At 40.8% G+C, this 27,463-nt stretch overlaps 1 protein-coding gene across 2 annotated transcripts in view; it reads left to right on the top strand.

Moving 5' to 3' along the window:
- Positions 1-27,463, top strand: part of gfra1a (gdnf family receptor alpha 1a) — a 176,025-nt gene that overhangs the window by 124,935 nt on the left and 23,627 nt on the right. For both annotated transcript variants that reach the window (XM_049600227.1, XM_049600228.1), the window contains 3 exons: positions 2,583-2,692; positions 5,645-5,779; positions 25,355-25,536. In XM_049600227.1, coding sequence (XP_049456184.1) covers positions 2,583-2,692; positions 5,645-5,779; positions 25,355-25,536 — 427 coding nt within the window. The remainder of the gene's footprint in view (positions 1-2,582; positions 2,693-5,644; positions 5,780-25,354; positions 25,537-27,463) is intronic.

Raw genomic sequence — 27,463 nt, 5'->3', positions numbered from 1 at the left:
ACATTTTGCTTACTATCTCCACCCATTTTGCTCACCCTTTCCATTGCTGATATCTTGTCTGCTACAGAGGAAAAAAATATAATCTATGTAGAAGATAATAGCTCCTAAAGTCGAGCTAATATCTTATCTGTAGGAGCTATTGTTTCCTTTTAAGAGATATCTCCTTATGTTTTGCTCACCCACTTCATTCCTGACATCTTACATCATCTGACATCTACCTTATAGATAATAGTTCCTATATCTCCTACATACTGTATGAGATATTATCTTGAATGTAGGAGATATTATTTCCTTTGCACGAGATATTATCCTAACAATTGCTTACTATTGCCTAGGGGTGGGAATCTCTCGGCACCTCACGATTCGATTTAATTCCGATTCCGATGGCAATGATTTCGATTATAAAACGATTCTCGATTCTAAAATGAGCCAATAAGAAAATTTACACTAGATATTGAAAAACATTTTTGTAATAAAGCTGGGAATACATATCCAGTGCATACAAACTGTATTACTTACTGTGGTTGAGATGACTACACTCCACCAGTCTCCTCCGGTCCATCCTCCTCATCCACAAATCTCAACGGGACTCTCCCGTCCCTCGTCGACCTCCTCGACATTTCTCCTCCAGTATTTACAAAACTATAACTGACTATAACTATCTATGAACTATAAAAACAGAACTATGGCAAAACTACGAACTATGCTGAAAACATAGCAAAAAACACGGCATAAAAAAAACTCAAAAGCTCTCAGCAAATACTATTACAACACTAAATATTATTTACAAAGAAATCGCCACCGAAACTCCACTACAACACCGTTAAATCACTCCAACTTGCTCTCTCCTCATCAGCTGTCACTCTCCTCCTGCTGTGCTCACTTCCCTCCCCTCCTTCACAGGTAATGATGTCACTCTGCTTCTCAGCTCTCAGAATCTGTTGGAATTACATCAATAGCGTGAATGGTCGAGGAGTTACGGTAATTTGAAAAATAAATATAAAAATAAAATTAAAATCGATTATGAGCTTTCCACATCGATGGTCGCATTGCTCAAGACAGAATCTCGATGCATCTAAAAATCGAATTTTTCCCCCACCCCGGCTATTGCCTCACATTTGCTCAACATATCGATGTTTTTGCCTATGTAGGCGATGTGGGAAAGATTACCTTGTTTGCATGTGATAGTATCTCCTAATGTCTTGCCTACTGTCTCCTCCCATTTTGCTTACCCATTTCATAGCTGACATCTTGTCTCCTATGGTGGAGTTATTACTGCCTACGTAAAAGATCATATCTCCTACATACGAGATATTATCTTGTATGTAGGAGATATTATCTTCTTTGTATGAGATCAAATCTAATGTTTTATACTATCTCTATCTTACACTTAGGAGGTAATATCAATCACTTATAAGATGAACTTTTTAGCCAACATTGCTTGCAATTTTTTTTCACATTGCCTTTCAGGGTTTCCATATAAAGAAAAAAACACTGAGTGTCAATGTAGATTTTTTTTAGAGATATTTATTAATATTGTTTAATGTTTTAATTAATTAATTTAACAATTATTTTAATTAATTTAAGAGTTTTCTTTGATTGTTCTGGTGTTTGAAGTGAAGTCCTATTTATTCCTGTTGGTCATAAAAAAGTTTTGCTGACCCACTTCATTGCTGAGATTTGGGGTCGTAGCAACCAACAGTGCAGGAACAAGCTGTCAGATAATCCCACAGGTTATAAATATTTAATAATGCATTTTAAATTATATCAAATAAATTATCACATTTTATTTATTTTGATGAGAAACCAAAAGCAAATGTTGATATTTGTCTGAGAACATACATTAGGTTTTGGACCGACTCCTTGGTTCAAAATTTGCTCTCTGTTCTTTTTTTAGTGTGTAGTGGGGAATCATAGCCTCCAGGACATTTCAAGTGCACTTGGTTTTACTACCAAATACATGATTTAGATAATAAGGACTAAACTAGAGGTCGGTTTACAACCTGTGCTCATCTGACCTTTCATGATCCTACTCTCATCCTAAGAATAAATATTCTCAGTACGGTGTTAACATTGCTGAAAGGACTGATGCAACATATCCCTTTTCCATAAAGTTATTACAGTCCAGAAGTGACATTAGGAGGTTTTGTTTTGTGTCAAAGTGCTCCTATATCACACTCAATCTCATTTCAAATGGTGAATTCCTCGGGAATCCAAACTCCATTTCAATTTCACGTGCCGCTGCACCTGTGGCAAAAGTGTAAACAAACATTTGTGAAGGCAGTAAATGAAACAGAACAGACTTGGTGGAGAATTGCCTTTGGCCTCATTCATTCCAGGATATAAAGCAGCCGCAGCATACGTAAGAGGGTCATCTTACTCCACTGAAGGCCGACATTAAGAAGGCTAATTGCATTGAGAGAAATGACTGTCGGCGTATGCTCATTTGGACCGGGCATTTTGCTGCACATTCCAATCACATTGGCCATCTGAACTTCTCATATAAAATCTATTGGAGCTGTAATCATGTTTGGCTCTGAAATATTTTGGGATGTGTGTGTGTGTGTGTGTGTGTGTTGCAGGTCACGACTGGCTGACTTCTTTGTCAACTGCCAGCCGGAGCCTCGCTCGCTGTCAGGCTGTCTGAAGGAGAACTATGCAGACTGCCTCCTCTCATACTCGGGTCTGATTGGTGAGTTCTCAACTTCAACTTCAGCTTCAGTTTCTTTAAAGTGCACATCATTCAGAGAGTCTCTGTATGCTTTATAAGTCAGGATGGATGCATTTATACCAACTAAAACACAGACACAAACCTTTACAGGTTAAGTGTGGAGGATTTATGGGGAAATATTGGCAGAAACAAAATATAATAAGTATGTTTTCTTTAGTTTATAGTCACCCGAAGATAAGAATGATTGTGTTTTTGTTGCCTAAGAATGAGCTACTTAAATCTACATAGGGAGCAGGGCTTCATTTATGGAGATCACCATGTTCACCACCATGTTTCTACACCAGCCCTGAGCAAACAATCCAAACACTGGCCACCATAATTAGCAGCCCCTCTGCAATGTGAGCAACAGAAAAACACTGATTTGTAACATGAAACTGTTTTATTCAGCATTTTTACTGGTTTAAATCACCAGGTCCATTTGTTTCTCGGGAGGAAGAGACCTCTGCGTATAATTCCGCTCCCGGTAACAACCTCTTGAACATCAAATCAATGAAATCTGCAAGTCCAAAATATCAGGCAGGCAAAACACTCTGCTTCTGAAATGCTCCCGGTGTGGTATGACACACACTGGAGAAAGGAATAAAGGCGAGTTGCAGCCATAACAGAGAGTACAGAGAGTTTGATAAAGATTACTGCCAGGGTGCACATCACAACAAGGCAATGCTAAATGATGCTCAACAAAGTAACTGCTGAGATTTGGAAATACTGCAACATCACTGCAACTTAGAAAACTACACAGTGAGCAGTCAGGCTGTCAGACAAGTTGTAAACAAGTTAACGGATTTTTACCTCCGCCAAGGAGGTTATGTTTTTGCTAGCGTTGGTCTGTTTATCTGTCTGTTTGTTTGTCTGTAAAATAACTCAAAAAGTCATGAACAGATTTTGATGAAATTTTCAGGAAAGGTGGATAATGCGACAAGGAACAGATGATAAGATTTTGGTGGTGATCGGTTGAAGCAAAGTGGATAAAATAATAAATAAAATCTATCGTCTGACAGCCTCAGCAGCAATTCCAATTTCTAAAGACAGTGAAAATAGCGCCATCTGGTGGCCAGAAAGCACGTCTAGTTCTACTTGCTAAATATTGTTGTAATTCTAAAGTGGAAATTAATGTTCTGTGTTGGAAAAAAATAAAGTGAAAAATACAAAAAACATATTATATTCTGTGTTGGTACAAAATAAAAACAACATAAATACACCACAGTGTCTCCATGGTAAAGGCATATATAACCTAATAATGATAGTGATGCAAATAACCTAATTGTGAGGCAGGCTGCAAAATCTGATGCAGAGCGGGAGGGAATATCATCTACTTGGCGGAGGTCTGCACTCTGAGTGCTTTTCTAGTCTATTCATTTATTTGTTTATTTATTTACGCTTTAAAAACTATAATTAAAAAAAAGAAAACTGCATGTGCAAGAATTTTCCTTGCTCAATATTTTAAGATAGGAGTTTCCTTTTTGTCCGTAGGAACAGTCTGTCACACCTGATTGGCCTGTGTGAAATGCTACAATAATACAATAACAGTCCAGCTGTCCTCAAATTAGATGATAGTAAAGTCCCAAAATCTTCAAACAAGTACTTCCTAATTAACAAAATTGTCTTGTATTGCTAAAAGTGGTTATGCCATATCAAACTACAAATGTCATTAAGAACAAAGAAACAAGTTCCAAACAAAAAGTTTGATCAGGTTTTGGTCCTTCTCCACCTTTGCGTCTGTAAACTGACATGGCAGAGATGGCTGCCATCTTGTTTTTAAATGGATTAGTACAGTGGTTCCCAACTGGTTCCCGGGGCTGGACCAGTTTCCTCACTCATTAGTTCAAGGTCCACACAGTTTAAAAAATGTAACCACATACTCGCATTTGGCTAAGTTGTTAAGCTTGTTTGCTGTCAGCAGGAAACAGCACTTCAAAATAAAATCTGGAAATTCACTGTACTTAAGTATAAAGTGTTTTTTACAAGACATGTTTCAGAGTCACTTGCAGTTCATTCAGAATGGACCCGCAACCGACTTTTGGACCACAACTCACCAGTTGGGAACCACTGGGTTAGCGTATTATGTTTTTACTGCCACTAGATGGCACATCAGAGTGTCCATGAACGAGGACAACTGGTCTAAGTTCAGCAGAATGAAGTTTAAGGTGCTGCAAACCGAGAATTTAACATTCTGATATGAGGATGCAGGATCATAGGAGGTTAAGTTTGTCCTACCTCTCTGATCGTGTGACTACTTGTGATGTTTTTTAAACCGCTCAGCATTTTTTGTGGTGTTTCCAGATCTAACCACTTGAAATCATGGACAAAACCATAAGACGAGAGTTGTGTTCCCGTTCATCTAACTCCAGCCTCAATCATTGCATGGACCGACCAAACTGTCCCCACAACCCACTGTGTCCTCGCAGCAACAGCGAGCTGTCACAAACCGGTCCTCACAAGTCACTAAAGCAGACCACACATACACACACTGTCCACACAGTGCCAATTCATTCTGCCTACTGCAAAACAAAAAGGCCTGTTTTGGAGCGCAGCCAGCACAAGGGAACAATCCATTGGGGGAGTGAGAAATCACTGACTGAAGCTATTTACTTTCCCTCGCAGAGAGAAAGCCTATTCTTCATTCCAGCTTCTCTGCATTCTGCTTCCTGCAGAAACTCCACCACACTGCGTTCACTCCTGTACACGGGGAGGAGGAGGGGAGGAGAAATAAATGTAACAATGATTTCACTTTGTTGTTATGGTATTCATCATTTAACACAGATGGAGGATGATAACTGAGTCTTAAAGGGTTTAAATATTCTTTTATTCCTGACAGTTAGCAGCATGTTTGGGCCCTCGACAGTGACAATTCACAGATTTCTTAAACAAAGACACATGAATGCATGAATAAATTGTTTTATCCTCTTGCTGCAGGTACCGTGATGACTCCCAACTACCTGCGCTCACCCAAAATCAGTGTGTCTCCCTACTGTAACTGCAGCAACAGTGGCAACAACAAGGACGAGTGTGACAAGTTCACAGAGTTTTTCACCGAGAACACCTGCCTCCGTGAGTTATCCCTCTGCCCAGCTGCCGTCTGACCAACTGTTTACTATTCTCTTCTGCTCTTCAACAGTACTTTAGTCTTATCTGTTCCTCTGAATGCTGCTGTCTCACTTTCTATTTTCACCCACTCTGCTCCGCTGGTCTGTTCCCCCTGTTTTCCTCTTTTATCCTCTCTTTTCTTTTCTTGTCTCTCCTCCTCTCGCGCTCTCCTTCTCACCAAATATATCCCATTGCCATGCTTGCATTGTTATCCCCCAGCATTATAGAGAAACCAGTCATATTGCACCACCGTGTCTGAATGTGTGTGTGTGTGTGTGTGTGTGTGTCTCTGTGCTCGTTTGTGTTCGTTGTGTGTGCCTAAAAGCTGTAGCGGAACTCCTGCTCCAGATCTTTGACAGAAAGCGGCTTTTTCATCCAGCCCTCTTACACAACCACTTTAATTAACAACCCCCCTCAAACACACACACACACACACACACACACACACTGACTGTCTCCATCCCTCCCACACACACACATATATATATGAACACACCTATTACCGGCAAAGGATTCATAAGTTGCAGCATGCTCTTACTGTAGTGTGGAGATAAAAGCCATATTCATCATGTGTTTGTCTGTAATCAGAGCTAATTCTGCTCCATCTTGCCTTGATAATACGCTCATTGTCAGTCAGCCGGCTGCTTCCCTCCACAATACTCTTTAAGTGTAATGTGATTCCTCATTGATTTCTGTGCGGAGGTCAGAACACAGGGTCATGGAGAGAGTGTCTTGCTAAAGGACACCTGAGCTGGATAAATGCTGGTAATCACAGACGCTTGTTTAAAGCACGGTTTTTGAAATCTAGTGGTAGGGATGCACCGATTAGGATTCTTTCAACAGATACTGATAACCAATAATTACCTGCTTTTTTAAAGCCAATAAAAAGAAGTGTATAACCTGTTGTTTATGTCCACTTGAGAGTAAGAAAGGTTAAGATGTAGTGAGAAAATATGGCTCATCTAATGTGCCATAGCTCTAGGGCTGCCCCCAACTAAGAATTTTCCGGGTCGACCAATAGTTGTCATTTAGGCCCATTAGTCGACTAGTTGCCGGCATGTTTACGATATTCATTTAATCATTGAGTTATATATTTTGGGTGGGGGACCACAATTGTTTGAGTTCAATGTCTGAGAAAGAATAGTTCAAGTGACATTGTTTGTGCTACATTGCACGTCACACGCTGAGCAAGCCGCCTGTTAATGACGCTGTGGGCTAATGGGCATGTAGCTACTTCCATGTTTCAGATGATACGTCATGTTTGTAGTCGACCAATGAAGATGAGTTTACATATCACCTTGGGTTCGTCCTTCACCTTCTCAAAATGATCCCACACTTTGCTAAGCAACCTTAACAAGCATCATCTTACTATATAATGACGAAAAAACTTTGTGTGTCTGTTCCACGTTTTTTACCACTAAGTGGTAGAGGGTCATGGGAGGATGCCAATGAAGCAATATTACATCAATTGGCCAAAGGGGGGCGCTATAGCAACCCATTGAAATTGCAAACTTTGAATGGGCATATCTCATGCCCCGTATGTCGTAGAGACATGAAACTTTGCACAGAGATGCCTCTCCTCATGAGGAACACATTTGCCTCAAGAACCCATAACTTCTGCTTATATAGATTTTCCGCCATTTTGAATTTTTTGAAAAACACTTCAAATGGATCTCTTCCTAGGAAGTTTGAGCGATCTGCATGAAACTGGGTGAACATAATCTAGGGACCAATATCTAAAGTTCCCTCTTGGCAAAAGTTGGAAAACTTCCTAAAACTGAGCTTCTATAAGGCAATGAATATTGCGGAAGGCGTGGCTCATCACATAAAGGTGTAGAACATCTCAAGGGTTTCACCCATCACCACGCAACTTTGTAGGCATATGACCACACATAATCTGAGGGGACCCCTCCATTATTGACCCCATCAAACAAAATGGGGGCGCTAGAGAGCTCACTTCTTATCTAGGCCTAACCGCCATATGGATTTTTACTAAACTTGGTAGATATATAGAACAGGACGCCTCAAGGTGACTGGAGAAATTTAACTCTAATTGGCAACTGGGTGGCGCTATAACAACAGAAAAATGCTTCAAAATGGCTAAAATGTGACCGATCGCTGTGGCGCCCCCTGTGGACCAATGTTGTTGTTTTTTTCTAATTTTTGGTATGACTAAGTCATGGTATGGTATGCTTTAAAGTATTTATTATTAGTTATCTGCCTTTCAACGTGCTACCTCAACTACTAATGTACAGTTTTAGCCCACTAACTATCCCACTATTGGCAATGGTACTACTGTACTTTCGATAAAGCAATCGTACTATCAAATTCACAAGCACTCTGTCTGAATACATTGCTCTTCTTAATGGGTTCAGTTGACTATTATCTGCAATTTCCTATGACCTGCATCCCAAACACACACCATGTGAAACTGTACGTGGGCAACTGTACACTCAGTGGGTATGGACTAGTATAACTTATTTACCTGAAATCCTGAGTGCAGAGCTGATCTTCTTCCAGGTGCTGTTTATCAGTATGTAGGCCTATCGTCAAGGACAGATGTATTAAATTCATAATTAACGGTGAGACAGAGGTAGATGATGGCGCCCAGCGTTACTGTGTAATTCTCTGGTGTATCAGCAAAGTGTATAACCTACATTGCAGAGTGGAGTCTCTACTAACCGAAACAAACACTGACAGCTGACTCATATGAACATCTGCAGGTCAGCATTACATCTGCTGTATGAAATGTTTATATCGTCACGGCCAGGTACTGTCTCACCATCCCACGATAGACTAGCCTACAGCTATCGAGTAAAATTGCGATGCGCTATTGATTCTTCTCACACATTAACACTCAGCTCAGACAAATAAGCAGCTTTGTCCAGACACACGCAACCAGAGAGTAGTAGACTACTTGATAAGATGTCAACAGATTCAGTATAAGCATTGGTATTGTATGTTTCTGCAAACCATGGACACATTAAATGTTTCTGTTATTATGTAGCAGATATGTTGAAACTTTACGCTGGTTTACATTTTAACAACACTGTGGTTAATGTGGAGTTGGTTTTAGGCACAAAATGACACTACGGTTAATGTTAAGTTTATGTTTTGGCTTGAAATACCCACTTTTGGTGGCACAATCCCAGCAGGAAACATAGCAATGTCTTGATAAAAATCAACTGCTTTTCTTGGCATTATCCTTGGTGGAAATATAGCAATGGATCGCTAAAAAACACCCTGCTTGGTTGCTGAAAAACAGCTGGAAAAAGCAGGTGGAAACACAGCAATGACTCTAGAAATCAACCGGTTTTGGTGTCAAACAGTGGTTCGTAGTGGTCTACAGCTTGGCAGGCGTCTTGCCTAGTTGTCACGCCATTCACCATCCCCTCCTTGTCCCAGTGACAAAATCAGCTCATACTCTACTTCACTTTAGAAGCACTGACATGACGAAATGTGCAAATCTAATGTGTCTGTGGTTTGCAGAGACATTTTCTTATTGCGACTAGGCTGGTATGAGATCTATAAGCTTTGTTGCAGTATAAAAAAAAGAATCCAATTCAGGAGATAAGATCTGTGCTAATACGCATGGATTAGCTCTTGAAACAAAGAGATTCTAACATGGATTATCATATTTATAATAGGGATAGAAAGGGATGAATAAATTGTCCATAAATAGTTTATTGGCTATGATTGATCTGGAATGCCGTGTGAGAGTGCACCTGTCGCCTCCGGCTCAGCAACAAAGTGTGATCGTCAGGGTTGGGTGTCAATGGCTGCTGGGTTTGTTTAGTACTTGTTTAGGCAGAGATAAGGTAAGATAAGATTTATCTATTCTTGTCAAGACGGATGAACAAAACATTCAGGTTGATGAGCTTATACTTTTACCACTTTCTGTGGCAGATCAGCTGTCACTAATTTTTAAGTTCTGTATTTCTGTAAACAACTTGACCAAAGACCAGAATAAAACCTGGTGTCTGGCCTCTCCCTTTACTAAACTCAACAGCAGTGGGCATCAGACAGTTGGTTTTTGCAGTTCAGACCAACAGAGTTGTGACTCTTCTCTTGAGAAACAATCGAGCCTGTTGCCTCACATCAGTCTCAGAATCTCCCAGTTTAAGTCATCTTTAACTTTAGTGACTTACAATGTTGAGAGTTGAAGCTAAAGAGATTCAATAAGGGATTTAAAGGCATTGGATTGTACAAGGGGATTTGATATTGGATTGAGGTTTTATAAAACGATTGAACCTCAGTCCTAGTGGGAGTATAATCTTAAATTTGCTGCTGTTGGCTTGAATAAATTGCTAATGGCTAAAGACACTTCCTCTTCATGCATGTAAATGGAAACTTAAAGGGATACTCTGCTGATTTTCAGCCAGCGCTGTATCAAAACAACGGTTACACTATTGTAACCCTAGTTCTATTAGCAAAGGTAGGGCCCTGATCTCAAACCAAGAGCCAGCATTGGTCCACTAATTTGCATAGCTGGTGAATCAGGACGTGCTTACTTGAATACATGCGGACCCACAGTATATAGGAAGTCACACCTTTGCCCTATTCAGCGAGTGGTGTTAGAGCGACAGGGCCTTTAGGTAGAGGGCCACCCGTGACTGGACTCTTCAGGTACAGTGCCTGGAGCCAGATGAATGATCACCCTATCGCAACATAACATCAACCCAGCCACAGTAAGTGCGTTTCCATGAACCCTAGAAATGCGCAAAACCTAAATATCGCAATAAAAAACTGGTGATGGAAACACCTACATTTCGAAAAAACTCTCAAATATCGAGAAGAAGTTTTGACGCTCTCATGAGGTCGTTTCTCAGACGTGTCGATAAAGAAGTATATCGCAGAAGTGTAATGGAAGCACTTTTTTCGCAGATATACGTCACCAGACATGACATTGGTGAATTCCTCGTTCAGAATCCTCTCCCAGAAATCCTTTATCTGTGGCCGCTGCCACACATAAGGACTTTGCCTTTGGAAAACCACTCGCTCTCTTCATCTTCGGTTGTAGACTACTGCAACAGCAGCAGTGGCAACCGAGATGACTGTTCCAGCTCCCAAGAGATTCGGAATGTCCATCTTACTTCTGCAAACAATGTGGAGTCTCGCGGGACAAGATTTTACAAGAATTACGGCTCATACGTGAAACACCTTTTAATGGAATCACCCGCAAGTCGCAATTGTACTTTGTCGAAACTTTAGAAATATTGCATTTATTTTGCGCAAAACTGTAATGGAAACATGACTACTGATCCTATCTGGCTGGTGTATTCGGGTTGGTTACTTACCCAGGACATCTTATAGTTATCTGGCAGAGTAACCCTCACACTGTCCATCTGGATAATGGGTACTACAAAGCTGGTTATCAACTAGTTCTGTCAACTCAGGTTTTCTATCCAGCTACGAGCATGTTCATGTGAAAGAGACTGTGGTGTTAATTATGAGCAGCATCAACAGAGCCATGAATGACGGAGGCTGCTTCGTATCAGATGAGATGGTACCAAAAGTTTCTGCCTAAGCAAGACAGTAAAATGTCAGTGGCGTGGGATGTAAACAACATTCTGTCGTCTTATAATGAACACATAGATATTACTAACGTAGAAGTTACTCTTATTTTGTTTTTGTATTTTTTAACTTGAGACTCCGGATAAATACTTTTTTTTCCTCACCTCACTTGCAGAGATCCAAGGGGAGAGGAGGTAGCAACACAACTCCACCTAATGGAGGCTGACGGCGCCCCAGATTCAAATGTCCAAAAACACATAATTGAAACCACAAAATATCTCCATACTGCTCGTCCGTAGTGATCCAAGTGTCCTGAAAACAGAATTCAAATGATGTTTTTCCAAACAACTTTTTATGTCGGGGCTTCAGCACACTTGGATCACTACGGACGAGCAGTATGGAGATATTTTGTGGTTTCAATTATGTGTTTTTGGACGTTCTATTCTGGGGCGCCGTCAGCCTCCATTAGGTGGAGTTGTGTTGCTACCTCCTCTCCCCTTGGATCTCTGCAAGGGATGTGAGGACTCTAAAACTTCACCAGAGCCTCCCTCGGCATATGGGTGAGTAGATAATGGCTGAATTTTCTTTTTTGGGTGCACTATCCCTTTAACCCTAAAGTTACCTCGCTAACTCCAAATCCTGCTGCGTAGTACAGGCCTTAGGCATCTAATTGAGACCGTCCTTTATTTGTCAAAATGTGTCGCTACACCAGGCCAGTAAAAAGGGACTGGGTGTTTAACTGAAGTTTTATGGTACTTATTCAAAGGTTATACGAACTGTATTCTAAGAATAGAAGCACAATAGATGAAGTTGTATCTGAGGTTGTTACTTGAAGTGAAAGCATCACATCATTAACATACGCACTGACCACTGTCTCTCTAAGGTGCACAGTTGCCTCATTAATGAATCAGTTAGATATTCGATTGATGAAGCAATAAGTCGCAAGACACCTGTGTCAATCAGTCACTTGGTCGATGTGTTCCTAAGTAGCTGTGTGCTGTAGAAAAATGGTGTGCATTCAAAATAATGAGCCATAGTCACAATAAAGAGGGTGAGCTGCTGCTGCTGCTGGTTCGGCTCGACAGGAGCAAAGTGGGCGGTTTGATTTTCCTCTGTCAGAATGACAGTTACCAGATGAGAAAACACCAACAAGATGCAGCCTCATTTCCACCGACTCTTCTCTCTTTCACTCTTCAATTTGTCTTCTCCTCTTCTATTATCTTTTTCCCCCTCCCTCTTATTTTCTCTGCTCTGTTGTCTTTTTACCAGTCAGGGTTAACAAGGTTGGTCTGCTGTAGATAATAAGGGCTGCTACACTCGGTGTGTGTGTGTGTGTGTTTGTGTCTGAGCCTGTATGTGATCATCTTTGTGTATTTCTGAGTGTTTGTGTGTGATGTCCTTGCTTCTGTGTGTTCACATGATATTATACGTGTGTGTTCAAGTGTGTCAATGTGAGATCTTAGCGGGTTAATGTAGGTTAAAGCGAGCGCTCTCTCTGTCTATCTATTCGTTGCTTTTACTCACTGTAGGGAGCCAAGCGAAGGGTAAAGTGGAGGAATACACGTCCTCTGAATTTCCATTATTAGTCTCTAGTATTTCTCTCACTCTTCCTTCACTGCTCCCTTGTTTTACCATCACAACCCCTTCCTTTGACTTGTTCTCCTGCTCATGCTTCACCTCTCTTTATTCAGCTCATCCCATCTCTCTGTCTCCATCTCCTCCTTTCATGCCCTCCCCTCTTCCTGCTCTCATTAAGCTTGCTCAGCAGTAACTGGAACTGACAATTCTGAAGATCCTGACACACGCCAGTTACAGGGTCATGACTAGAGAGAAACTACGAGAGAGCAAAGAAAGAAAAGAGACAAAAAGAGAGAATATGGAAAGACTAAGAGAGAGGGCTTTCTGTTATACTGCACTTTAGATGTTGTCCAGAGAGAAGAGGCTTGTCTGGACAAACCAATCACAAGAATAAAAGTTGGTGTTGTGCTTTTCTGGAAAACTTGGATACATTACATTTACACATTAATGTGTAGCGGATATGTTGAAGTTTTACATTTCTTTATGTTTCAAAAAACAGTGTGGTTCAAGTGGTTATGGTTGGTTATGGTGAGGAAGAGATCATGTTTTGGCCTAAAATATCTGCAGTTCTGGCCGAGGCTGCATGTGATAAGTGACCCACAAATGACATCTCACCGTGCAGCCAGGGACTTTATTCACACCAGTAAAATGGTAAAATGGTGGGAAAGCAAATTATAATGACAAACTGGAGGAGACCAGGTGAGCCCTCTGTTAAGGAATGGTTCACAGAGCTGGCAAAAGTTGGAAAACTTACTAAAACTGAGCTTCTATAAGGCAATGAATATTGCGGAGGGCGTGGCTCATCACATAAAGGTGTATAACATCTCAAGGGTTTCACCCATCACCACGCAACTTTGTAGGCATATGACCACACATAATCTGAGGGGACCCCTCCATTATTGAGCCCATCAAACAAAATGGGGGCGCTAGAGAGCTCATTTCTTATCTAGGCCTAACCACCATATGGATTTTTACTAAACTTGGTAGATATGTAGAACAGGACGCCTCAAGGTGACTGGAGAAATTTAACTCTAATTGGCAACTGGGTGGCGCTATAACAACAGAAAAATGCTTCAAAATGGCTAAAATGCGACCGATCGCTGTGGCTCCCCCTGTGGACCAATGTTGTTGTTGTTTTCTAATGTTTGGTATGACTAAGTCATGGTATGGTATGCTGTACATAATCACGGAAACTGTCAGTGTGTCATTCTGTCAGTCAGTCATTCTGTCTGTCCCACGTTTTTCTACTCACTGACGTGGTCAATCTAGGCATTGAGGATTGGCATAGGTAGAAGGTGACAAAGCTACAACGGGTATGAACTAGTAATATTAGTGATAATAAAAAGGAATCACGTTTGGTGGCTAAAAAGCTGCATGAAATGCAGTAATGATTTCTGGTTTTGATGTTTGTTGGTCTCAAACAGTGGTCTGCAGCTTGGCAAACCAAGTCTCACTCCGAAGTTGTCGAAATCCGGTGGTTGGGCAGACACCGATGAAAAAAAGCTGTCCTTTAATATCGGCATGATGCCATTATATTTTAACAGTGGCCAGCAGCGGGACAAAAAAATCAGAGTAAAGTGGGTGGGACGGTTGGTGGATGGGTCCATCAAACACCAGCTTTTGTCTCCCTAAACCCAACCACATGCTTTTGTTGTTGAAGGCAGAAAAACGTCAATTTGCGATGCTGTACTGACGTACTGCATTTATTTTGAAAGAGACTGTATGCAAACTGTACATTTCCTGTGAAAACGAAAGTGTATTTTCAAAACAGACAATGCATGTAACAGACAGAACTTGACATGGCGTCCCAGAATGTCAACCATCAATGCACCCAGGGTACCTTGCACGTTGTATCTGGAAGTGAAAAGTCAATAACCAAACGTCAATATGTGACGAGGTCGGAGTGACAATGCGTTTGCTTGGCAGGCTTGGTTGTGTCTTACTTTAACAGTCAACATCTATCTGTGGACATGTTGCTGCAGTGTTAAAAGTGCAGCATGATGTGTTGTCATCAACTGCTATTGCTTAAACTGGTATTGCAAACAACACCTTGGTTTTCCATCTTGTTGTGCTGGAACGCGATCAACTCAGCTGTGACGTAACTCCCAGCTCCGGTTTCCGCAGTAAATGGAATGCAGCATATATTAATTTAGAAACCAAAAGTATTTTTAAAGGCCTTACAGGACAAAAAAATATATACTGAATAATTCAAAAACACAAACAGTGGTTAGAGATATTTCTGTTATCATATCCTTTATTTCTTCTCTCACCTATTCAGCATTATCTCTTCATCCTTTGAGGGGTCTCCACCCTCAGGTTTGGAACCACTGCATTTAATATTCTCCAGAAAAACATAGGAGCTTTAATGTATTCAAAGCCCTTCCAATATGATTCCTCCCCATTTCCGGAGAGCGTACTGAATATGCAAAGGTCACACCGTCGAACATGATCATAATTCCAGTGTTACAGCAAGCCTTGTACATGTAAAGTGAGACAAAGTGGTAATGTAGATATCTGTGAGGGCCAAACTCATGCCTCCTACACAAATATCCGCTGTAGTGGGAAGATGATATCATGTCGGTTTAAATTCACTGTGCAATTTGCATTCATGAAGGTTGAATGAATGTTTGGTTTAGAGCTTTAAAAAGTGTGTGTGAGTGTGTGTACCTTTATTGTTTTAAGGGCCAGGGGCCGGTTGCACAATGCACGTTAAGTGAAGATTTTCCTTTAAATCTGAGTTACGGTTTCCTTTAAATGAAATCAGTTGCATTAAACATCTTTTAGTTGTCTCCTTAAGGTTTCCTGACATTTTCTCCTGATCTTGGTCTCATACTTAAGGAATTCTGTAAAGCACCATTAAACCGTTGCACAGAGGACCTTAGCAACTAAATTAAGGAAAAAAACGCAAGGTACATCTGACTGCATGTTAACCTTAACATGCCTGAGTCTATAGCAATAAATGAGGAAAATAAAGGCATCCCAAGAAGAGTGTTCTACGAATGGGAGAACCCGATGGACACCCTTAATGATGAGCAATTGATTTTCACTATAAATCTGACCAGAGGTCAATGTATGATTTGGAGTTGGATGGAGTTATCTTATGCCATTTTTTTTTCACTATGCTACTACTTAGCTGTGACAACAGGTAGCCTGGGCTATCACAAGCATATGTTCAAGCAAACAAATGTTCTCCATGAAAACCGTACATTTTCACTGCTGTAGAATATTTTACAGTGCAGTAATTGCCTTTAAATGTTTCTTTGACTAAAGTACTATTCAGACGGGATTAGCTTTACATAGGGATGTGGGCTAATGTCAGTTTACCACAGGATGTCTGTGATATAAATGTCCGCTTCACACGGGACAAGAAATCTCCGTAATTCTACCAGAGATGGGAGTGGTAACTCGGTTTGCGCCCTGGCGTCACCTCCCTTTCTGCATGTGCGTGCTACGTTGCTTCCTGTATGTGTAATAATTAATGATTAGTCCAATATGAAATATTGCCCATGATCAGGATTGTGTGTACACAAGGATTAGCAATATGGATTTATATTAGACCTACCTAACACAACCAGAAGTCTCGTGGCTCTGAAAAGTGCTTTCTTCTCAACCTTTGTGATTGGTCTCCCACGTAGGGCTTTGCCATCATTAGAAGAATGTCCACTATCACGACTGCCGACAACACCGAATGCTTCTTCAAGCTCCTCCATCATTGGAAAAACACGGAAAACTAGCTGTAAACATGGAAAAATGGTTGTAAACAGGACGTGACGAAATATTTACATACATTTTTACAGAGGATCATGTTATCCGTAATGATTACAGACATGGCGCGTTCAGACGGGACTAAAATCCCTGGTAATAAATACTTTACCTCACGTCTCCACATTAAACTAATCCCGTCCAAATAAAGCTTAAGGAATTCTTTTAAGAGATTCTGTGTAACACCCTTGAATATTTTCCTCAGCTGAGGAAAATCTAAACCTGAAGGAGCAAACTTAAGTGCTTTGTGCAACTGGCCCCAGATTTTGGACCATAAAAGTGAGGATATGTTTGGAAAGCGAGGACATTTTGTTCTAGTCATCACTTCTTAGCGATGCTGTGTGACGGTTAAGACTTGCTGTTAGTGTTTAGGATAAGGACAAGAGGTGTTTTCAGACCAAACAGTTATGGGGACTGGCTGGAAGGAACTGTCCACTGCGGAGCTCTCCAGAGAACTACATACACTCAGGGGCTTTTTTCTGTTTGGACTCGCATGACAGTGGGTGGGGTGAAGTGGCAAAACTGGTCAGTATTTGATGTAGCGATGTTACCTTTGCTTTGACGGGTCTAAAACACCTCGTATTTCCACCATCACATATACACCAATCCGTTACATCAGTAGGGAGTGGCATTCTCCTTGGAGGTGTACTAGGCGTCCGCATGAATGCCAGGACCCAAGGTTTTCCCAGTTTCCAAGCAAGAGTGAAAACATTGAATTTCTCCTCAGGGGGATTAATAAAGGAAATAAACTTAAACTTAAACTTAAAACTCATCCACTTCATCTGTCCGTGGTTTTAATGTTGTGGCTGATCTGTGTGTGCTCAGTAAAGCCTGGACTTCACTGTTGGTCCATTTGTCTTGTAGACATATTTTTGTTGTTATCAGCTGTTTGTTCTTTGTTTTGTCTGTTGTTTATAATCTAAAAGGTTTTTGAAATATGGTGGTTTCCGATGCTGCTTTGGCTCACGTGTTCAACCAGTCAATTCAGTTTTTTGTATGTGCCCATATCACAGATCACAATTTGCCTCAGAGGGCTTTACAACAAATGACACCATCTGTCCTTGGACCCTCACAGCTGATAAGGAAAAGCGTCTCCCATGAAAACCCTTTAACAGGGAAATGTCGTGTGCACAGATCCAACACGTTACTCAAAGTTTCTCTTACGCTGGTGAAAGAAGCCAGATAAGTCCCTGAGAATGGGGTTCTTAGAACTAGCTCTCGTGGTGCAGTCACAATTGATTCTTAGAAATGTGGAAAAAGTCCTCCAGTTGTTACAAGATGATACTAGCTAATATGGTCTCAGGTCAAGTGTGCTGATGTCATCCATTCTGGGAACAGGTTATTGGTTATAAAAGCAGCAGCTCCCAGGAGAGCTTTCACTCACAATAATGAGGCCAGGTAACTGTAAGCTAATTTGCTGTCTTGCAAAGCCGTTGATCAAACAAAGCTGTGACAGAAAGTATGGTGTACAGAGTAAAAGTAAAAATGCATGTGTCAAGTAACTGGATTGGCGTGTACGTGATTTTAAAGAGGATTTGTTTGTAATTTGTTCTGTCATTTTGATTGATTCTTAGTCCTCAAATACACTGAGAAGTGCTATTTAAAGTCTGAAATAGCTGAATGGACTCACTGTAACCCTTCATCAACAGCTTGCCAAAGAAAATTCAATTGATTTGGAATAACAGAAAGGACAGTAAATCTATGAACAGATGTCAGGCAGGTGCCAGATAGAGACACATACAATATGCAAAATAAAAGGAATCAGCTAAGCACACATGCACAACACGTCTGACACCCTGAGGCTTAATTTGAGATGCTAACGGTCTTTCACACACGGTCACTGTGCTGTGAGTATAATTAGGCCTTAGGTAAGGAGACGGAGGAGCCAGGAAAGAGCCCATCAACACTTACAATATGCTCATCAGCCTTCTGCTGTCTCGGCACAAAATGACTCACCACACAATCACATAAGCAAAAATTAAATATGCACATGCACACTCATGAGCAGAGTCGCACATATCAGGGCTGCAGGATATTGACGAAAGTGACTTGTTTTGTGCTGATTGTTGCATCTCAGATATGAATGCCAGCACGTCGGCAGCTTTTTACACAGAATTACTTTTACAAGGAAATAAAAGTGGGAGTGGGTCATGTGATGTAAATGAAAGATTTGTTGTGAATGCCAGTTCATTTTCAGTCATTACATCATAACCACAAATGCTCCGCTTTTAATTGTCTATTATTGGGAGAGTGTTTCCATCTTTTGGGATGTCTGGTCGTAAATCCAGAGCAGCAGATGAAGTAAGGGAGTCTCCGGATCTACTTAGCTCAAGATTAATAGTCATGTTTATTAAATGTGCAGAGTGGAACTAACTCAAAGGTTCTTTTGAGTTAAGCAGAAGCCACTTCCACAAGAAGGCAAGGAAAAGGAAGAGGAGAGGATGGTGACACCATGCTGCATACAGTAAAGGGGGATTTATACTTGTGCGTCAGTTCTATGCAGAGCCTACGTCATAGAACATGCACGTGGTCTATTATTTATTAGCTTTTTTACTAGTACGGTGGTGTGTGTGTGTCACTCTGCAGTTACACCTCCAAACAGCTAGTGGGCAGTGGGGTTTCTGTGAAGTGCTGTAAAGTTTAGTTGATTCAAAACACACATTAAACACACATTAAACATGGCTTAATAGAGACAACTTCAAACACAAGTACAAAAATCGCTTCACTATAACTCGCAGCATTCACAGACAAACACTTGTCTTTATCTGGACACATTTTCCCCACAAATACAACATGCTAACGTTATTAGCACAAGCCTATGGCATTTTACATTGTATAAATTAGCCTAGCAACTAGCGGACATTTCCTGTACTCATATGAAGCCAGGGCCAACAGCAACAGTTAACAAAGGTAACGTTACAAAATTTGGCTCCATTACAACTCACAAGGTTCACCGACAAAACAACTGTCTTATACTAAACACGTCTTCCAAACAAATATAACATGCTAACGTTATCAGCACAAGCCTATGGCATTTTACATTGTATAAATTAGCCTAGCAGCTAGCAGAGATTTCCTCTGCTCATATGAAGCCATGATTAATCACACATAAGACGTCGCGACATGTAGTTACATTTCTGGGGAGGTGCACGTCAGGCTACAGCGTAGGGTCTACATTGACGTAGAGCCAACGTATAGAAGTATAAATCTACAACAACTCTGAGCAACATGTGTGTCCAACATGAGTTCATCCAACACAAGTCCAGTCCAGTGAATACATTCACATGCACACTGGTATCCAGATGTCTTGTCCTTGACAGGCTGTCAAAAAACACTGAGTTGCATAAAACCCAGGCCAAGGTAACCTTAATTTACTTCTCTGCAGTATTTTAATCTGTCAGAGCTGCAATCACAAATTAACACTGAGGGCAAGTCCGACCTGCTGAGATGCCAAGTACATCCTGAGAATCTCCCGCTTCCAGTTGCTTAAGGAAATATCTGGAAGTAGGTCAGCAGGAATGAGGGAACGCTGCCATGGGTGCTTTCAGAGAAGACCATAAGGAGACAAGGGAAGGTCAGTGACTGGAGAAATACCTGCGATCAATCATCCTTCACTGTTTTTAACATCTGGAGGATGAATGTTGCCAGTGCTGCAGCAGGTGTTCCTTTGGCCCTGCAGGGGAACTTTAGGGCTGTATGATGCCATGATGTGGACTCGAGTCAGCACATTCGCTTTCTTCAGACTGATGAAATCCAAAGAGGCTCACAACTTTACTGTTGCTCAACAAGTCCACATAGCAAAACAAGACTCACTCATGGGAGTGTTTTCTGATCTGCTGCCTCTGTATGATCAGGGCCTGGTTGACTTTCAAAGAAATGTTGGATTCATGAAATAAAATAACTAACGTTGAATGTTTTCTCAAAAGACTTAATACCCTCCTGTCGTTGCCATCATTATCTTCAGAGACAGAGCAGTGTTAAAGGCAGGTTTTCATTAAATGATACATAAAAGCTGACAACCATTTGCTGTAATTTACCATTGAATCAATGTTTCTAGTTCAATAGCAGGAGTTGTTGAAGGCGTCTGGAGAATCTGCACCGAGAGAGGAGCACAAAGAAAAGACTGACGGGTTACTGCGTTAATGAAAGACGGCATTGATAAACTCAGGATGAAAAGACATTTTATTTTGATAGGAGACGGATAAATTACACCTTGAATTTTTAAGTTTTTTATTTAATATCAGTTGCATCAGCTTATTTTGAAAACATGTGGAATGGCACATGGCTGTATTTATACCTCCATGCTAGTGATAGCTGTGGCCAGAGGCATTATTTTTCTAGGATGATCCATCCATCCATCCTTCCATTCTTCAAATTTGGCACCAACATCCACTTGGACTCAACCATGAAGTGATTAGATTTTTTCATAGATCAAATTTCAAAGTCACTGTGGCCTTGTCTTTTTGTTATTCTTGTGAACACAGTATTTTCTGACCAACTCATGAAAACCTCTTTAAATTTGGCACAAACATTTACATGGAATCAAAGATGAACTTATTAGTATTTGGCAGTTAAAGGTAAAGGTCACTGTGACCTTGCATCTGTCATTATCATAAACCTAATATTTCAAGAACACTTTCAGGATTTTTTTCTAATTTGGCACAAACCTTCACTTGGACTCAACAAGGACTTATCAGAATCTGATGGTCAAATTTCAAGGTCAGCATGACCTTGTCTGTCTCATTTTTGTGAACATGCTATCTTCAGTGTTTTTGTGAGTGAACTTCTTTAGATCTGGCACGAACATTTACTTGGAATCAGCGATGAACTGATTAGAATTTAGTGATCCAAGGTCAAGGTCATTGTGGCCTTGCGTCCGTCTCATCAGCATGAACTTGATATCTCACCAAGTCTTAGAGGGAATTTCTTAAAACTTGACATAAATATTCACTTGGAATTAACTATGACTATAACTATGTCTCTTTATCATGGACTCGGTATCTCAGGAACATGTGAGGGAATTTCTGTACATTTGGCACAAACATTCTCTTGGAATCAGCAATGAACTGAACAGAATTCCGTGGGCAAAGGTCAAGGTCACTGTGATCTTGCGTCCATCCCATTCTCATGAACACAATACCTCAAGAACGTTTTAGGGAATTTTGTCTTATTTGGCACAAACGTTCACTTGGTATCAACAATGAACTGATCAGAATATGGTGGTAGACTGTCAAGGTCAGTGCGGCCTCACAAAACATGTTTTTGGCCATAACTCAATAAATCATACACTAATTATGACAAATTTCACACAAATGTCTAACAGGATAAAAGGATGAAGTGATGCCCATTACTCAACATCATATCTCAGGTGGTAATTTTAGTCTTTTGTTGTTGTTGTTGTTGTTGTTGTTGTTGTTGTTATTATTATAATATTTGCAAAGAATAAGATGAAAAACAATGACCTGATCCAATATCTAATATGAATATACGTATGCTGTAAATCATATAGACATCCGCATGTGTCTCTGCACATGTATGTATGAATATTTCAGTGAGGTTAAAGAGCCACTATGCAGATCAGCTCTTCTTTCCTTTACCACAGTATCAGGGTCATAATTCACTGTTGGAGGGAAGAATATCATTACGTTCAAACAGCAGCTCTGTAAAGCTCAGCTTTCCTCTGATGTGTGTGTGTGTGTGTGTGTGTGTGTGTGTGTGTGTGTGTGTGTCTTTCACATCAAAGCCATAGAACGCTATTAATAGGGCCACTAATGGACTCTAATGGTAAATAGCCACATCAGCACTCAGGTTTTTGACTGTGTGGTGAATTTATAATGGGGGGAAGTGATAACAAAACTTAAGTACCTTCTAACTCGCCTTTAATTGTGGTTTAGACCAGTGCAATATAAAGCTTTATTTTAACGTGGGGACTAACAAGCATGTGATTCATTATAAGATCCAGCTTTGTGCTAAAGTGACCTGCTTGGAATTACAACGCAGTATCTCTGTTGTGGCCAATAAAACCAATGTTTTTACCAGCTCAGCGAAACTCAGAGTCATCAAGAGATGTGTTTGGAGCCTTGAATCTGTGTAAAATGTTACTTATTTATTTCATTTTATTTTATTAGTTCGCTGTATACAGAGTTAGCTATACAGCTATTTTGCATTTGACAGTACAGTAGGCTACAATTCAGACAGTACAACACAAACAAGAAACAAGTAGTAAGCAAAACAGTTTGCAAATTTACAAACAGTTAAACATGTAAAATAAGACATTATATAGTAAATATGGAAACAGTTGGTTCCATACAGAAGTTTCGACCCGTGATCACATGATTAGTTTGTCTTGAGCCATGTTGTAAGTGTTGTTTTAAAAATACCAAACTTGGGCATTCTCTGACAAGGGTGGGAACTGAGCTCCAGTTATAGTTTGCTCTGACTGAAAACGCAGATTGTAATTTCCATAAATTATAGCCAGGCAATCACCTCTGGCTGATGAGCTGGTCCTTCTAGCATTGTCCCTACAGTGTGGCACACAAAGTGATAATTCCAGTAAGAAATAATTTCACAGATTGTGTGTAAAGAGCGTATTGTGGTTTTAGGGTAGTCACACCTGCCTGAGACCAGCTTGTAGCACAGTAAGATAATGTGGGAAAATCATTGAGTGCATAAACAGCTAAGCAGCGGCTAAAGGCAGTTGGTGTTTAATATATCTTTTAGTCAGTGGACTAACTCTGACACTTCTGGAGACCTTTTTTATATGTTTATTAAATGTAAGGTAGATTCATGGATTATTAAGGTCTCAACAATATTGATGACCTTGCTCATGTTAAGAGTAAAAGAGGATTTATACTTCTGCGTCGATGTAGACCCTACGGCGTAGCCTGACCTGCACTTCCCCAGAAAAGTAACTACATGTTGCTTTGACGCAGACCTCCTGTCTGTTTCTGTAAGCTGAAACCATTTCCCTCAGTGGAAACAAAGCTTTTATTAACGTTTATTTCACAGATAAGAAACAATAAATTGTGAAGACAATAAAGCCTCCACAAAATAGCATTTTAAGTCTTGAGTGTGATTTATCCTGGCTTCATATGAGCAGAGGAAATCTCGCTAAGCTAATTTATACAAAGTAAAATGCCATAGGCTTGTGCTAATAACATTTGCATGTTGTATTTGTTTGGAATCATGTTGCATATAAGGCAGTTTTGTCTGTGAAACTTTTAAGTTGTAATGGAGACAAATTTTGTAACGTTACCTTTGTTGAATGTTGCTGTTGTCCCTGGTTTCATATGAGTAGAGGAAAAGTCTGCTAGCCTTAGAGCTAATTTATACAATGTAAAATGCCATAGGCTTGTGCTAATAATGTTAGCATGTTGTATTTGTGGGGAAAATGTGTCCAGATAAAGACAAGTGTTTGTCTGTGAATGCTGCGAGTTATAGTGAAGCTGATTTGTTTACTTGTCTCTATTAAGCCATGTTTAATGTGTGTTTAATGTGTGTTTTAAAGAGGCAACAGATAGCATATTTTCCTATATATATCATTATGAAGATAATGTGGGTTGCACAGGGTAGTGGCCACAGTAAAATCAGACTATCAGCGTTTACATAGGTTACTTAGTGGCTTTGCAATCTTTGCAATAAGCTTCTGCCACTGGTGCCAAAATTTAGTGGAAAAAATCTGCTTTACGGCAGGAAACGCGTCATGTATTGTAAAACTGGTCGGTCAGCCAATCAGGGACTGGAGCTGGTCCTTATGAGGAGTTGGGCATGAGAGAGTTGAGTCACGAGCACAATGGCAGACGGACAAAGTTTGGAGACAAGTGAAAAATGGCCTCCCAAAAGAAAAGGAGCTCCTCTGTCTGAGGAGGCAGAGAAGAGCAAAAAGGAGAGTGATAAAAGAAGAGGAAAAACAAGAGTAAACCTCAGTCAGGCGTTCAAGAGATGGAGGGAGCTCCGTGACCAAAGAGGCTTCAAAACCCATGTCCAGCTAGCTTTCTTTCTAATGGATCAGTAAGAAACATGGCTAAGTGTTAGCTAGCCGAGAGAGGACTGGACTGTACTGGCTGCTAGTTCATTCCTAGATGGCCAGCATCGCAAATTGCCGCAACCAGGGAGCGGGTAGCGAGTGTTGGTCGGCTGACATCCTGGTTGGCATTCTGCGGCAGCCCTCGGACTGTGCATTCTGCTATAATTATTTGCATTACTATTTGTTTTTTCTTCAGATAAATCTGATAATTGTTGTCTCTTTACTCATTTATTTAGTAGTGTCCACACACTTTCTCATTCTACATATACACAGAGGTATACTGGTGGCTTTACAGCCTACATTTTATATGATTATCTCTGATCCCCATGGTCAATTTGGTCGTTGCAACAGTGCGAGCAACACCACTGACGCTAGGTGGCACCAAGCTAAAAAAATAAATGAATCCTATTTGTTGCCTCTTTAAATCAACTTAACTTCACAGCACTTCACATCAGGGCACGCTTGCTTATCTGTGTCACCTCGTTGGGTGGCACAGATATTCCACCTGCAGTTACAATTTTGCTTGCAGAGCATGTGTTTGTTTGCTTTATTTATGTACTGACTTAGTTTCCTTCATGTCCACCACCACTCCTTCCCCCCGGAAAAAAATATTCGTTGTACACAGCTAATCAGCTCTGTGTCTCACTCTCCCTCTGTAGGTAATGCTATCCAGGCCTTTGGAAATGGGACAGATGTTGGAGTGTGGCAGCCGATGTCCCCCGTCCAGACCACCACCTCCACCACCACCCCCTACCAGAGGAACCGCGAACGCAACCCCAACACCATCGACAACACCATCAACACAGACCCTGGCATTTACCACTTCTGTGGCAGCCTACAGGTTAGACACACTCACACACTCACACACACTCACTCACACACAAGCTAGTTTTGAATTCAGGGAGTGTCTGTACTCGGAGCCTCAAGGGTTCCAGCCGGTCTGGGATAAATCTGATCCCTTAACATGAAAACATTTCAAAACCTTCCTTTTTTTTTCTTGTGAAACTTTTTACAGAAGGTTGAAGTTTCTGAGTCACCAATGCTCCTTATCTGACCTGCTGATCTTTCTATCCTTTTCTATCAGTCTCACTGTCCATATGTCTGTGGCGTCTGTTCATCTGCTGCTGCTATCTGTTCTCTGTTGCATACCTCACTGCCTCTTCATCCTCTGGCTCCATTTCTTTTTTAACTTTCAGGCCAGCTCCATTTGTTTATCGAGTATTGTCACAACACCAAATATGTGAATCAAATACTACATATAAAGTGAGGGTTGTTCCTATTGAAAATGCAAGTAAGGTTTGTGCAAAAGCATTGATGGCAGTTTACAGAAAACAACCTCAAACAAGTAAGTGGCTGGAGGAGAAAGTGGAGCATTTAGCATTTAGAGAGTTGAAGGAGACCAAACCAGAGCTAAAAACAGAATGAATATTGGACTAAAAACTCCAATGATATGATAATATTACTCTGTGCCTGCTCATTATGCATATTAACTTGGCTTTAATACAGTGTCTATACATTTCAACCTGTAATCAGTGTTGGGTAATGGTATCAAGGTAATGTTACAATTAGGGCTGTCAAAGTTAACGCGTTAATAACAAGTTAATGCAAATTCCTTGTAACGCCACTAATTGTTTTGATGCACGATTAATGCACATACATTCAGTAATTATGACCCACGGCCCACCCGGTAGTTTGGGAAATCAGGAAGCGATGCAGCAGTAATAGCGTGGATGGCAAGCAGAAACAAACCTCCGTGAGCAGAAATGGATAAAGACAGGGGTCTTTTTAATGGCAAGTTCAGCTCCAGAGCAAAGCCAGATGGTTCTCTCGACAAGACCAAAATTATTTGCATTTACTGTCAATGTGAACTGAGTTACCACCAGAGTATAGCCCCTTTTACATGGTCAGATTTTCCACGAATGTTGGGCCGTTTTGCCGGCAAGCTGCGAGCGTTTAGACACACAGAGCCGGATTGGCGAGTTGATCCAAGGTGCCCAATTTTCCGCCTCGTAAGGTAGACATATTGGTGGAACCCTTTTTGGTTTAAACAGACCGAGGTGGCCTTCCACAACGGGAGGGGCTGTTGAAGACTTGTGGGAGGAGCTGTTGATGACGCCGCACGTGCGAGCCGCTAGTGGTGGATAAACAGGAAACAGCTGATAGCTGGAATTAGCAAGCAGCTAGTAGCAAGAGGGAAACACAAACCTGACAGACACTGTAAAGATGAGCAACTGGGGAGTCAAGGAATTGTGCGCCCTCCTTGTCCTCACAAACAAAGAGGCCATTAACCGTCAGATGACGGGGACGGTGAAGGACGGGCCAACTTACGAGAGAATCACCGAAGGACTGACCAGCCGCGGCTTCCCTCCCACATCACTGTTTACGTCACACGCTGAGCTACACGTTTTGTTACTTGCTCACGCCCCCCATTGCCCCGAAAAAGGCACATTCTGTATAAACAAAAGTAGACAGGCGGTATTTTGCTGCACTCCCCGATTTTGTTTTTATACTGCCAATGCTGAAAAAAGACTGATGGGCTTTCCTGCAAATTTGCACAACTCCTATTTAAAAAGGGCTATTGTCTAGCTGCTTAAATAAACAGGGGATGTTTAGTTAACCTTTACATTGTGTTAGTATTACTGATTAATGTTACATCCTGGTCAATATGTCCATCTGTTGTTGCTTGTCAGTTTGCCAAGTGGTTATAGAAAATGAATGAATTAATGACTTTTGATTAAACACAATGCATGGAACAGGCATAAATTGAC

This window comes from Epinephelus fuscoguttatus, linkage group LG16 (genome assembly GCF_011397635.1).
Source record: "Epinephelus fuscoguttatus linkage group LG16, E.fuscoguttatus.final_Chr_v1".
Classification (NCBI taxonomy): domain Eukaryota; kingdom Metazoa; phylum Chordata; class Actinopteri; order Perciformes; family Serranidae; genus Epinephelus; species Epinephelus fuscoguttatus.
This window is presented reverse-complemented; position numbering and strand designations above follow the sequence as displayed.